This window comes from Antechinus flavipes, chromosome 3, assembly GCF_016432865.1.
Source record: "Antechinus flavipes isolate AdamAnt ecotype Samford, QLD, Australia chromosome 3, AdamAnt_v2, whole genome shotgun sequence".
NCBI lineage: Eukaryota > Metazoa > Chordata > Mammalia > Dasyuromorphia > Dasyuridae > Antechinus > Antechinus flavipes.
The window spans coordinates 434,302,565-434,317,473 of record NC_067400.1 but is presented as its reverse complement, the minus strand read 5'-3'; the positions used below and the strand labels follow the sequence as shown (position 1 = coordinate 434,317,473).

At 35.9% G+C, this 14,909-nt stretch overlaps 1 protein-coding gene across 1 annotated transcript in view; it reads right to left on the bottom strand.

The window, feature by feature from the left end:
* Positions 1-14,909, bottom strand: part of PLA2R1 (phospholipase A2 receptor 1) — a 162,595-nt gene that overhangs the window by 41,373 nt on the left and 106,313 nt on the right. The window contains 3 exon segments of the mRNA XM_051986290.1: positions 207-291; positions 2,922-3,067; positions 5,840-6,042. Of these exon segments, the coding sequence (XP_051842250.1) occupies positions 207-291; positions 2,922-3,067; positions 5,840-6,042 (434 nt within the window).

The window sequence follows — 14,909 nt, the reverse complement described above, 5'->3', positions numbered from 1 at the left end:
TCATTTTACAGATGAGAAACTGAGGCAAATGGGATTAAGTGATTTGCCTAGGGTCACACAACTATGAAGTGTCTGGGGATAGATCTGAATTCATGAAAATGAGTCTTCCTGATTCCAAGCATAGTTCTCAATTCACTGTGCCACCCAGTTGTTCTTCAAAATAATGCTCCATTCCAAATTCAACCATTCTATTTGTAAAAACTTACTGGAGTTCCATCAGACCATTCCCATGACCCTTCAGATAATGGGTTTCTTTTATTAAATCCAATCCAGAACTGCCTTTCTTCTGTCCTGGAATGGGAAAAGAAAACAAAAATACTCTGGTTTTTATTGCTGTAATTTAACAGTAATGTTAGAAAATCAGAAAAAAAGATACTTTGAAATTTTATTGGCTAAATTTAATATTCTTTTAGTGCTATTGGCACAATTAAAATTGAGACCTAGTCTGCCAGTGTAAGGAGTCAACCAGTGTAAGATTCTGTGTCACAGACAGACAATTCAAGCATAGTTGATATTTTAAATTTTACCTAATGAAGCTGGGCATTGTTTCGGCTTTTTATTTTGGGAGTTACCTTTGGTAAGGCAGAGTTAGCTGTAGGAAATGTCAGCCCATTCTAAGAATACAGGATCATAAGTTAGAATATTTATGCATTCTAGTAAAAGTTGTTAACTAACAAGCATGGAGGCTTCATTCAGTTGACTAAATTCACAGAGTTCTCAGTCCCTCACCATGTTGAAATATCCTTCTTTTGATATGGCTAAGAAAATCTCTTATTAACTGTTGAATAATGACTTATGAATATGTAATTTTTTTTCCAATATGCAATGGAATCTACTAAGGACCTAGTTGTTAATTTAATTCAAAAGAGTTAAATGTGGAAGAGAACTTCCATGTAGGCTTGGAAGAGCTCCCTTTTCCAAAGGGGCAATATTACTTACTTACTATTTTGCACATCTCCTTTGTTAGTTTTGCCAAAAGCTCCCATATTCTGTGGCAATTAATAGAGATCACAGTATTTAATATGATTTTCCAAGAAGAGTTTTTTGAAGGTAATGCACACATAAGTATTTCCACAGACACTGCAAAAGTCTAAGCCTTAGTGGGTTATCTCCAGCACTCACCACTGGTTTTAACTCAGTGAGAAATGCCACACCCAATTATGTTCCTGCACATAAGGAAGGGTACAGATATGGCAAGCCAGAGAGGGCTCAATAAATCAAATAATAAAGACTAATTATACAATGAAGCAGCTCACTAAGATAATTTTCAGAGAATAATTTTGCAGCATTAAATATTTAAAAGATCCTGAAATCTTGACAGATGCTTTATTTTCTTTAGTGCCAAGGATAAAACTGTCTTGAAGCTATTGTTATCAGATATTTGAGTTACTCAGGCTGGATGGTAAAAAATTAGATTAAAGTTCTTTAACCCGAGTTTCCTCTGGTCTTGGTATGATCATTTCCATAGTTAAACTTTAGAATAAGGGTTACAGGAAGAAAAGAAAATTGGACACGTCTCCAAATATCATATGTTAAGTCCAAATCATTTCTGCAACTAAGTTAGCAGTTTTCCAGACTGTTTTCTTAATGGATTGAATTTTATCATGTTTACTAGTAAAAACAGCTCCTCTACTGTGTGACTCCCAGTAATTTACTTAATGTCTCATTGTCCTAGACTATAAGTTGTAGGGCAGGTGCTGATTTGATTTGGTAGACCTTTCCTCACCAACAGTTCCCTATATTAATAAAATCACAATTCTGGTCCCAAAAAAGCAGTTCTCCAGGAGAAATATGGTACATACAAATATTCACATAACTGTCTTACTTTGTATTTGTTGTAGTGGTTGTTTTTTAATTCATTCATATATAAGTATATTTTGCCTTTTTAATCTGTTAGCCTTCTTTCCAATGAATTGTCAGGATTTTTATGGGCAGGACAAAACTTTTTGTCTTTTCTGTTTTTTTGTCATCCTCTTCACATGGATTATATAATGCCCATCACCCAGAGCTTGTTCTGGCAACAAATGCTTGTTGACCTACAATCATGTTTTGAAGAGTTTGAGGCATTTCAAGAGCACATAAAACTGTGTTATTACTGATGCAGTGTCTAATTTTGTACTATTAAGACAATGAAAATGAAAGCTCCCTAGACTGAAGAGAAAGGAAAGAATCCAAAAACAAAATTAGGAGCTTCTGTTCTTTGTTTTAGGAAGGATGACTGTTAATTAGTGAACTAGAGGATGCCACCATTTTTTTTTGAGTCAGCATCTGCTATTTGCCTTAAAGTAGGAGCCAGATTTTAACCCTTCCATGCAAGTAAATTTAGTTTTTACTCAAAAGGTATAAGGTCATCTTCAAGATTTGGTTAGCTAGGGACAGCAGGCACACTGCATAGAGTTTTGGTCCTTGCGTCAGATGGACTTGAATTCAAATCTGGCCTCAGACACTTACTAGCTGTGTGATTCTGTGCAAGTCACTTAAATCTAATTTCCTCAAGAAAAAAAAAAAGGGAGTTAGTTGGCCAGAGGACTAAGAGCTGAGGTTGTTGACATCACTTCCTAGTTGTCTTCATACAAAGGAACTTTACAAGGAGTTTTCTGATCCTTAGCAGTACATGATTTGCAATGAAAGCAAGGGGGCTTCACTTAGTTGACTCAATTCAAAATGTTCTCAATGCCTTTCCATGTTGAATATCCTTCTCTTGCTATGGCTAAGTAAACCTCTTATTAACTGCTGAATAATTCCAAATTTATAAGTGTTATCATTTTCTTCCCAATGTACAAGGTAAAATAACAAACCCAGAGCTGGGCTTCCAATTTCCACATAGATGAAAATTCCTTGAATATTTGGTAGAAGGTAGCATGACTGAAAGACTGAAAAGTCATTGGAAAAATTTTCACAATCAAATAATACATATTTACCAATTAAATTTTGTGAGTAAAAGCTCATTTACAAAATTCTCTTCCTCGATATGAGAAAAGCTTGCAAGATGTGCTCCAAAATCCTCACAAAATGCTTCAGCTTCTCTCCATGTTCTTTTCATCAACACTTTCTCACTATGGAATACCTGTGTTATTTAAAAAAAAAAATTCAGCAACACTGATCATTCCAGGCACAGAAATAGCAGGTAACCTATTTGTCAAGGATATATTAAATATTTAACCCTGAAAAGGGAGAACTAATTGTGAGCCCAATTTGTAGAAATCTTCCATGAAGGCTAGAGTTAGACCTGAAGGAGGGAGGGCCTAAAGATTAAGAATCTTAAAATCTTCAATTCAGGGTTGAGATGGGAGAACATTGACTTTTCAAACTGAGGCATTACAGGGATGCTAAATCTTAGCTGAACAACCAAGTATAGTACCTGGTGATACATACATTCCTGGGTTCTTAAATTGCAGATTGCAGGTTTATAACAATAGGATCATGTAACAAATATACCTGCAATTATGTAAAAATTCCATGGGTGAAAAGGGATCATGGGTGGAAAAAGTTTAAAAAGTTCTGCTCTAGATTTCTACTTAATTGTTCTCACCATAGGGAATAGAACTGAATTGCCTTCTATGATATAAGTTAGGGAGTTTATGCTCAGAGGGCCTTATATTCTAGCACTACAGACTTTGACTTCTGAAGGCCGTTTAAAGTTGGAAGTCTCTTTATCTGAACTCAATACACCAGCCTGTCTTTGATACCAATCTAATAAACCTACCCTCCACCCCTCTGGACTTTGCCTATGCTAACCTTGAGGTAACCTGCGTTCCAACCTTTATACATCACATTTCCTGTTTTCATCTTTTAATTATAACTCAAAATGTAGCTCCTTCCTGATTCACTCTAATTCACAAAATATCTACCCTCACATACCAACAATTGCTATGTATACTTGTAGGATCAACAAAATGTTAATTGCTGTAATGCTTTGCATAATAGCTAGTCTAAGTAGTTCTTATTACATATATAAGGACATAGTTTTGTTTCTAAGAATTTTGTAATTGCAAGTATTAGTCCTTACTCTGAGGAATGTAAACAGATCAATATTGCTTGCTATGGAATATATACATGCATATACATGTTTATACAAAGTTACATTAATAAATTCTTTCTTCCTTGTTAGACCCTATATAAGGAGAGTTTATCCCTTCATTCCCTATGAAATCTGAGTTAGCATTTCACATGTAGAATCCTACCCAGAATGGAAAAATAAAATAAAATAAACATAAGTTCTCTACCGGGCTTTTAATTTTTTGCTTGAATTCAAGAGTATTTTCCTGGCATTCCTCTGCTTCCCCAAAAGGCAGCATAGCTTCTAGGACAGTGTTAAGTACTTAATAAATGCTGCTAAGTGACTCTGTCACTGGCTGAGTTACTGGCATGTGTCCCATAAGTGTTAATTTTCCCTTGTTTTTTTAAACTTTTGCTCTGAAAAGCAACATGTAGATTTCCTTTACTCCTCTCTGTAGGGGGCTGGAACCCTGAAAGAGTGTATTTGAATCTAAGACAGCAGGTGCTTGTAGTTAAGTACCTACTGGGTGGGAGATGGTGGTTCTCTAAGCACAAACTTGATGTAATGCAATGATGGGGTCAATCTAGTTGGTGTATACTTAGGGTAATGTGGTGATGTGACATTCTATAGCTGTGTATGCCCAGTTGGGGGGGGGGGGGGGGGTCCTATATAGTTGTGCTGGGGTATTTGAGGGAGTCCCAGAGACAGAGGGCTCTCTCAGCCACGAGGATCTCAGCCCCAAAGAAGGCTCCAGACTCCATCTTTGACCAGCCATGTGGTGGCTGCTCTTCTGCCTCCTTCACTTTACTCCCCCACTAACCCCAAGGTCTCAGACTGATCCTGAGCCCCACCAGAAACTAGTCTGGATATTACACCAAGTTCTGAACAAATGCTTGTTGACTCAATTAAGGCCCAAAGTGATTAAGCGATTTGTACAAAGCTACACTACCTGTTAGTTTCAAAGTCAGGATTTGAACTCAAGCCTTGTGATCTCCAACCTAATGCTTTTCCCTCCATATCATGCACACATACCACTAATATACTAAATTAGGACCAATCACTGCAGCAATACTCTGGTACAGTCTTGTCCATTTTCTTCCATAAATCCTTCTTTGGGAGCAATGCAATACACAGTGCCTTTCATAGAGTAGGTGCTTAATGAATACTTGTTGACTTGTTGATTTGAGTAGAGGTCTTCTTCTAAGCCTTTTAATATTACCAGTACACATATGCACACATAAACAAAAATCTAAAAAATGTAAATAAAGTGGGTAGAACCTTCAGGCTCCTGAGACAGTTTAAAGGTTACCCTTAAGAATAAGCTCTTTTGAAGTTGAATTATTTAATTTTTTATCTTTATAACCCCATCACCTATCATAGTGCTTGCTTTATAGTATATGTTTAATAAATGTTTATTGAGTGATTAAACAGTATAAAATTGTACTGACCTATAATAAGGCTTCAATTAACTTACTCACATATAATAAAAAATCAATCTATTCTCATTTCCAGGTATTTTCCACTCTGTTTTTCTTATATTTCCTTGAATCTTATCAATATAAGCTATACTGTTTGGGGCCCCAGGATTAATTACACACTTATAGTCTTTAGGGAAATTCAGAATTCGACTTTGTAGCCCAGACAATAATACCAATTCACATGTATGGAGCATTTCACATTTACAACGCATTTTATATGCATGATGTCATCTGATTGTAAGTGACTCCAGGAATGAATTCCTTCTGAATTTGTATTTATCACTTAGGTCTTCAGGAAACATAGATGAAAGGTACGCAAATGTGAACTGAATTAATAATCCTAACAAGGTCTTTCTTTCACCTTGTAGCAACTGGTGAGACTGGGTTTTGATTCCCATCCCAATAAGCAAGGATGAAAAGGCCATCTCTCTTCATGCTCAGTCTCTTTCTGTACTGTCACTGGTTGCTTGCACAGGGACATTGCTTTAAATTTCTTGCAGTCTTTGACTTCCCAGAAACCAGGGGGATTCCTTCCCCGAATAACTACACAGCCTCCACTGTAGCCTAAAAACCAGAAAACAAGCAGATTTAACATGAGACAACATCATTTTGTGCTCAGGTGAAACATCTCAGTAGTGAATAACTAACATCCTGTAATAAAATACTGAGACAATAACAATAAAAATGCAAAAGTAAAGGCACTCATTGGCTTGATTGCCTCATTTCTATTCTTCTCTGGTGAACAGAATGAAGATAGAAAATTGTAAGAGAGAAGAAAGAATTTGGCACTTAGTCTCTTTCAAGCAGGAAACTCAGACATTGGGCTAAATACACATGGCAGTCACAGAAAATGAAGGATTGTTTTTAGTTGTCCTCCAAATATCTGCCTTCTAGGATTGCAAATACTTAAGCTATATCAGAATGCTTGCTGTCTTGGGGAAGGGGAGGCAAGAGGGAGGGAGAAAAATTTAGAACACAAGGTTTTATAAAAATGAATGTTGAAAACTATCTTTGCATGTATTTGGGAAAAAATAAAATAATATTTTAACTATCAACAAAAATGAAAAGAAAACTATGTTTAAATGTGATTTGAAAAAATATTATTAATTGTGAAAACTTCTAATTCTCACAAATATCTGCCTTTTTGAAACTGAACTACTTTCTTTTTTTTTTTTAATTTAAATTTTATTTTATTTAATAATAACTTTGTATTGACAGAATCCATGCCAGGGTAATTTTTTACAACATTATCCCTTGCACTCGCTTATAAAACTGAACTACTTTCAAAGTTCAAGTCAAGTATCATTTACATGAGGTGTTTCTTGATTTATCCTTAATCTGTCAGTGAACACCTGAAACTGCTTTGTGTGTATATATTATATGTACATATACATATATATTATATATGTATATGTACATATACATGCACACACACACACACACACACACACACACACACACACACCATATATATGGTGTGTGTGTGTGTGTGTATGTTGTTTCTTCTGATAGAGTGTAAGTTCCCTGAGGATATCATCTGTCTTGTTCTAGTCTTTGTTTTCCCAACGCCTAGCATAGTGTCTGGCACATATAACAAATGGTAAGAAATGACTGATTTCTATTGCATGGCCATGACCAACCTTTTGGAATCTCTTAACTATTCTAAATATTATCAGGGTTGCCCCTGCTTGATTTCAGAAGAGAAAGAAGGGCTGTAGGGCCCTCCTCTGAGAAGACTTCACCAAGAAAGTATGGCATGTTAGGGGAAAAAAATACCAGAATTAGGAATTTGGAAAAAATACCAGAAAGCAAGTTTTAATCCTAGCCCTGTTGCTACCTATATCATTTCACTTCTGCAGAGCTCAGTTTTATTTGTAAAAAGAGATATTTGGATGACCTCAAACGGTCTTCCTAACTCTTACAATCAATCACAGAATTTTAACTAGTAGAAACCCTAATAGGTCTAGTCCAAATTTCCTGTTTTATCAATGTAGAAACTGAAGCTGAGACTTGACTAAGATAGTATTTGAATACAGATCTTTTGATTCCAAAGCTAGCATTCTTTCCTCTAAACTTCACCGTCTCAAGAATTTATGAGTTCTCAGTTGCTAATATTGCCAAGAAAAGCACAAATGGAGTGAGGAAGAGTTATTCATGACTGAAACAACTGAACTCCAAATTGTAACATCAAAAAAGTATTTTGCACCTCTCTAAAACACAAGTATTTTTATATTGGGTAATTGATGATGTAGTAGATAAAGCTGACTTGGAAACAGGAAGATTCAAATCTAGCCTCACCTACTTATTAGCTGTGTGACCCTGGGAAAGTCACTTAATTCTGTTTGCCTCAATTTCCTCATCTATAAAATGAGGAGGAAGGAAATGACAAACCACTCTAGTATCTTTGCAAATAAAACCTCAGATGAAGTCATGGAGAGCTGCACATGACTGAAGAACAGCAGTTGAATTTCTTTTGTGTTACAGTTATTTATGCAACTTATATATTAATTAAAGTTCTTCAAAGTCAGAGACTATGCTTATTCTAAACAACTTCCCCCAATATTTAACACAACAAGGCATATCTGCAGAATTAGGGTGCAATATAGAGAAGTGACAAATCTATTTCTTATTTCTTAAGTTTCAAATGGGTTCTATTCCATGAGTGTATTAGCAAGTTGGCTGTTCATAGAAAGGAATACATTCTCCCAAAGAAACAATATTATAAATGGCAGCTAGTCTCTGTTGGAATCCTTACAAAGTGTTAAGTCATTAGAATTGATAGAGACAATAATTATCTAATTTAGCATAGTTCAGTATGATTAATGTGATCCTACAAGGAGATGTTATGGGCCAGAACTTGAAACAAGGTACTAAGTGGAATTGATGGAAGCAATGCTTGTGTGCTTGGGTTTGCACCTTTAAGAGTTTAGACATTAGAGGTCACACATTAGAGCTCATACACATTAGTTCACAAGTTTGGAACACGTGTTCACAAGTATGGGAGGTACACAAAGTTAGTTTTGTAACTCTGTGAATTCATACCTCCCATAATCCTACTCTCAGAGGAGGAGTCAACCTTTGAGAGAGCATAAAAAAGAGCTGAGTCATTGAATTCAGTTAGTTCAGAAGAAGCCATGAGTCGGAGTTGAGCTAGAGCCAGAAGTCACTTCGGAAGATTGACAGAGTGAGAGTTCAGTTCAGAAGATTGACAAGCTAGAGACTGCAGTCAGGCAGAACGAAGGATTTGGAGGAGAAGAACCAAGACTGAGATTGAGAACTGGAGTTTCAGAGAGAGCTGCAAGAGTTCTTGGAACCAAGGAGGGAAAGAGGCCTCTCAGAAAGCTAACCGGGCCCAAGAAAAGAGATAAGACTTGGAAGGAGAAAATAAACGTTTGGATTTTATCAGCTGGCTGTATTTGAAGTGATTATTGATCTGAACTGAAACTAAGGCTGCCTCCAGAAAACGTCCCCAAGAAACCTGCTCCCAGAGAGAACCATCATATATTATACAAAAGAAGAGAACACCACAAGACTCAAGTTTCCTTTCTCCATTCCTCCCCTCTCTTCCTGGAATGGCCTACATTTGAGTCTCCTTTTTTGAACTTCAACTCATCTTTTAAAGAGCAACTAAACTGCCATATCTTCCATGGCAATCCTAACTAGAAAGGCTTTTTCTCCTCCCTAAATCCCTATAACACTTAAAATAAAAACAAAATAAACCTCTTGAAAGGCACTGATTACATTCTTTTATTATTTATATCACCATTTAATATTTGCATATTTGTTTAATCTTATTGGATTGTAGGATCCTTGGTGAAGGTAGAGATTATGTCTAACACATCTTTATGTATGCCATAATGCCTAGCACAAGACACTGAATATAGTAGGCACTTAAGTAATGTTAATCAAATTAGATAATCAATTAAATTATGAATATACTTTTAAGCTTTAATTTAGCATAAGTGCTAAGAACTTACCAAGAAAAACATTTGAAATTTTAATTATTTTAATTTTTAAAATGTTAATATATTCATTTTGTCTTGGTATTTCCAGTATTTAGCATAGTGGCCAACACAAAATAAGTGCTTTTCTGATTATTTATGGATTTGATAAGGTCCTGGATGTGTTGGCAAAAATCCCAGTCATGTCCCTGAAGTTAAATTTCCTTATAAATTTGTCCATGGCTTATGCCATCTTTGCTGAATCCCGTTGGGTCAGTCTACCATGGCACTCTGCCTCCTGGTGTCTTTCTCTCCCTCCTTCCCCCCCCCCCCCCCAGTCTCTCCTCTCAATCCCTGCCATTCTTCATGATACCTCTTCTCTCAATCCCCATTATGTCTTATGGTGTCTTTCTTCTTCTTACAGCTAAATCATTAAATGTGCTGCCACCTAAGGGCTACCCCAGCCTTACAGAGGTTGATTGTGAGTTCCACTAGGGAACTTGTCTTTTCTATCATTAATTATTAAAACTCTTTTCTTGCTATGTGCTCTCCCAACTCTATTTCATATTTACCACTTCTAGTATCGTATCTCATTTTGTCTGTTACCTCTTCTCCTAAATAAATCTACCTTTTGCCAAAAAAATTCTTCACATGACTGAACCCCAACATTTGAATACCAAAAAGTCACATAATTTACTACATCAACCACCTAAGATTGACTGAGGTAGACAGAGATTTGTGAGAAGGGGAAGTTCTAAGCCAGATGAGGATGCCACTATTTTCTTACATATATTCTCACTTCAAAATTTATGACCTTTCTTTTTCTTGATTAGGATTCATTATCTATACTATTCATACTTATCAGTCATGATTAAGTTCATAAATAGAATAAGGAGAGGGGAAATCAGTAAAGTAAGGGATTAGAGAGGGGATAAAGTGAAAAAGGAAAACAGAAATGGAGAAGGGAGGAGAAAAGTTTTCTGGGTAAGAATTAGAAGAAAAGAGGAAAGGAAGTTAGTCAAAGATGTGGAAAAGAGATTATCTTAAGGTGGAATCAACTAAAATGTAGAAAACAGAGGAAATAGCTGACCTTGTAACATACATGATACTCCTAGAGTGTAAAGAGATATTAGAGAGAAGTTGCATTAGACAATTTGCTGTGTCCCATAATTCAGTGTTATTATCTACTCAAAACATTTTGATCAGTAGGCAAAGGGAACTGGAGGATCTCATCTCAACTTTTAGAGAATTTTAGAGCAGGAAATGATCCCAGAGATTATTTAATTACACCTGTTTTTACATACAAAAAAATGGGCATTAGAGAGAAAGGGTAACTCACACAATGTCACATAGCTAACAGAAGAACTGAGATCAGAACTTAAGTATTTAATTACCTACTCCAGTTCTTTACCCACCGAACCTTGCTATCTCTCTAAATGCCATGCCCTCAGTGTGAGCAATTAGAAAGGAGAGTTGATAAATATATTGTCAGCCAAAAAATTTCTATGTATAGGGAATTTATAACATGAGTTTTCTTCACTTCGAGTTGCCTAAAATACACTCCCTAGCTAGATTGTAGGTCTTATGGGAAAAGCTGGGCTGTTGTAGATATATCTTCAATTTCATTATGATGCTGGGACTTTATAGTAGAAAAGTCTTGCTTACACATTGGAAGGAAAAAAAAAACCCAGAGTTTTTGCAGAGCTTGGAATCAGCAAATTTAAAATGTAACATACTTTTTTTGTTAGTCTTGCATTTTGTTTTACTTTTTTCTGTAAGACAGTGATTAAATAGCTTTGGTTTTAGACACTGTAGAAATCCAACTCATCTTCATTAGTGAAGAAAGGAGATATTTGTAAACCACTATGAAGATGAAAAATGCTGTATGAGTGTTATTGGTATTTTAAAGTGGTTACCTTAATGGAACATTTGACCTAAATTTTAGAGACTCAGCCCCCAAAGAAGCTATAAAGGGGTATAATAAAGGGAGGCTGGGCTAAGGGAGATACAAACAGAATTTACAATCCTATATCATGGTGATGCTTGCAAAGCTAAATAAGAAGCATAGCAGATAATAAGTAAAAAAATCACGAAAGTTTCTTTTCTTAGTTTAAGGGCTATTTCTTAAGCTTGGTAACTCCCTCAAAAGAAAAAAAAAGAAAAGAAAATCTAGGGAAGTTTGGACTTTAGTTTGTAATGCTAGATTAGAAGTTGCATCCATAGTTTTCATTCAATTCTCTTTATCTTCTTCCCCTTCCTCTCCTGCCCCCCACAAAGATACTCAACAAAGACAAGAGGAGAGGGACAGAAAATATCACATATGTAGGAATGAAGTACATTTTAGTCAATTTGAAAAGTTAAAATGTAAAGCTGGGTAAGCCACTTATTCTATGACCTAACTGTATTTTCTATTTATATGTCATAACTAAGGCAGAAAGTCTGCTCTTCCCATAGGCCATTGCTCACATGCTGTAATGTGAGAGTTAACAGTTAAAATGATTTATTTGGTTAGAGCATAGTTTGTGGAAAGTCTTTGTTTAAAAGAGAATGTATTTCTGGGAAAGACAAAATATTAACTCATCAAGAAAATAACACATTTAGTTATCTGGCTCTCCTATTAAGTGCCAGGGGATTTGGAACATAAGAAAGATTGTTTTGATGATGCTAAATAGTTGAGAAGATCCTGGACCATGGGAGTAGTTAGGGAAAGCTAGTATGGGCCAGGCACTACTATACTACAGATTTGGGAAGCTGAGTCAAACATGAGGAAAATGATTGCTTAGGTATGACGTATAGGAACTTGGGTGTAGTTCAGTGGATAGAAAGAAGGTCAAGCATCAAAGAGACTGGATTCTATTCCTGACTTTGCCACTAACTAGCAAGGTAACCTTGATGTTGCATCTTGTTGAACTGGAAGGAGGAAAGGAAAAACCTCCAAAACTCATTCCAAGACTATTGGTTAGTTGCACAATGCTCCTTGACCATTTTGTGGGTTCTGCCTAGGATTATATTTGGGTTTGAGTCTACATGGACTTTTATCAGATTAGAGACTACCTAACACCTGAGTTTGGGAGACAAATTACATGAGAAACCCAAAGAATCTTGCCCAAAACATAGTTTAACAAATACCTTCCAGGAACACCACAGAGAATCCCTGCCAAAGTCACCTGCCCTAATCAAGGTTGCATGCTAACAGACTTTCCTTTTAAAGTGGACACAATCCCTTGGCTAACCATGATGCTTGAACAAGGACAAGATCACGAAGAGGAAATCCAGGCATGAACATGATCTGTGTGCTCATCATTTTCTATCAATGAGCACAATCAATGAACATCATCATGTTACCTATAAGGATCTAATGATGAATCATCTTTCTCCAAAGCCAACAATCACTTCATTTTTCATTGGTGATCCAGATAACCATCTTGGTAAATGCCATCAGATTGCAAGTTTAAAAACTGTCCGAGGAAAATTCAAGCTGCATCTTCTTTGAATTCTAGCATCTGTAACAGCTCTTGGCTACTCACTGACAAACAGACCTGCTTTTATCAATTCTGGAAGCTTTCATCGTTTCTCATAATTATGCATCTCCTTGAAGGCCCCTTCATTGCTTCCCATTTTGTTCACATTTTTTAATCACACAGTGACAACTCTGCAGAAAGGCCTTTACATTCTTTGTCTTGGCTTCTCTCTTCACCTCTCTTCATCTACTTTTCCAAAGATTGGCAAGAACTTTCCTTTTGAGATTAATCTCTATTTCTAGATAGGGAACAACTGAAGTAAGAAACTTTCCCTGAGCCCCCAGATCCCATCCTTTGCCACCATTAGGTCTTGAGAAAAAGGCATCCTTACTACTGAATCCATGACTGCCTACCATATATCCTCCAAGAACCAACTGAAATTTTTGAAAATCTATTTATCCATTACAGTTGTTTTGTTGTGCCACAGTTTTCTCCGGCATTACAGTTTGTTCCTTCTTGATTCCAGAAAGAAATTCCATCCTTTGCTGGTGAATAAAGATGGCAAATCCAAGTGAACCTACAACACTGTAAGCTTTTCTCAATGGTAAGAATCATGTTTTATTTATCTTTATATCACTCTGGGCTTTGCATCTAGGAAACACTTAATAATTGCATTATATTACTCTAATTAAGATGATTTCACAGTGATATTCATATACTCGTAGACTTTAGAGGTAGAAGTTCAATCCCTTTATTTTTCAAATGAGAAAATTGTGATTGCAGCTAAATGTAGATATGACACAGTCATACAGGTGGTAAGTAACAGAGATGAACTTAGGTCTCTATTAAAATATTATAATAAAATGTGACCATAATGTGGCAATGCACATTATATCATTTGGACAATCAGAGAGCCAGTAACAATCTGAATTTATGGTTCTTTTGTGTTGTTTTGCAAAGCTTTGTACTTTTGCAAACTCGTGTTACAATATTACATGTAAATATTTGTTGAATGAGTGAATGAAATGGGGAAAATTTGTATTTATCACTATGAAGTTATTTTTAGGAAGATTTTAGTAACTTCTTTGAAACTTTTAATCTGCTTCATAATAAGGAGTGTTAATCCCTGAAGTGCTCAATTGAATTGTGAAAGCTATCTCGCAAGATGGAGACAGTGTTCTAAAGACTGAGTGAAAGTCGTCTGTGCCCCAGAGTCAAGTTTCTTTCTCTAGAGATTGTGGTGTTATGCCACAGTTCCCTTTTAATGTCCTGACCCAGTTTCCCTAATTGTCTAAACAATACTAGGTGACTAGTGGGCAGAGGAAGACATCTTCATGAATTCATATTTGATCTCAGATCTGTGTTTATTCTGGGCAAGTCATTCAATTCTTTTTGCCTCAATTTCCTCATCTATAAAATGAGCTGGACAAGAAAATGGCAAACCACTCTGGTATCTCTGCCAAGAAAATCTTAAATAATATCATAGAATCAGACACGACTAAAGAACAACAACAATGTTATTTGCCAATATGATAAAGTTTTGGGACTCTTCATTGATCTGATCATTATCCTCTGTGTGTGCTCATTTGTCAATATTCATCTTAAATTATGGCTTTCAGATCTTTCTAATTATTTGTGCTTCCTCTTTCACAAATTATCTTGCATTTACTAATCTGCATATATTCCCCAGTTAATTTTAATCTCTTTGAGGGCAGGAATTGTTTTTTATTTTATTTTTGTATTCTGAGTCACTTGCACAGTGCCTTATATTCTGGAGGTATTTAATTAAGGCTTGTTGAATTGAACTGAGTTAAACTGTGAGCTCTGTGAGAGGAAGTGCCATTTTTGTCTTTTTTGCATCTTCAGTGCTTCACAGTGCTGGGCACAATTAGTTCTTGTTCTTCAGTCATTTCAGTCATGTCTATCTCTTTGTGAGTCCAGTGGCGTTTTCTTGGCAAAGAGTGGTTTGCCATTTCCTTATCTAGTTCATTTTACAGATATGGAAATAGAAGCAAACAGGATTAAGTGG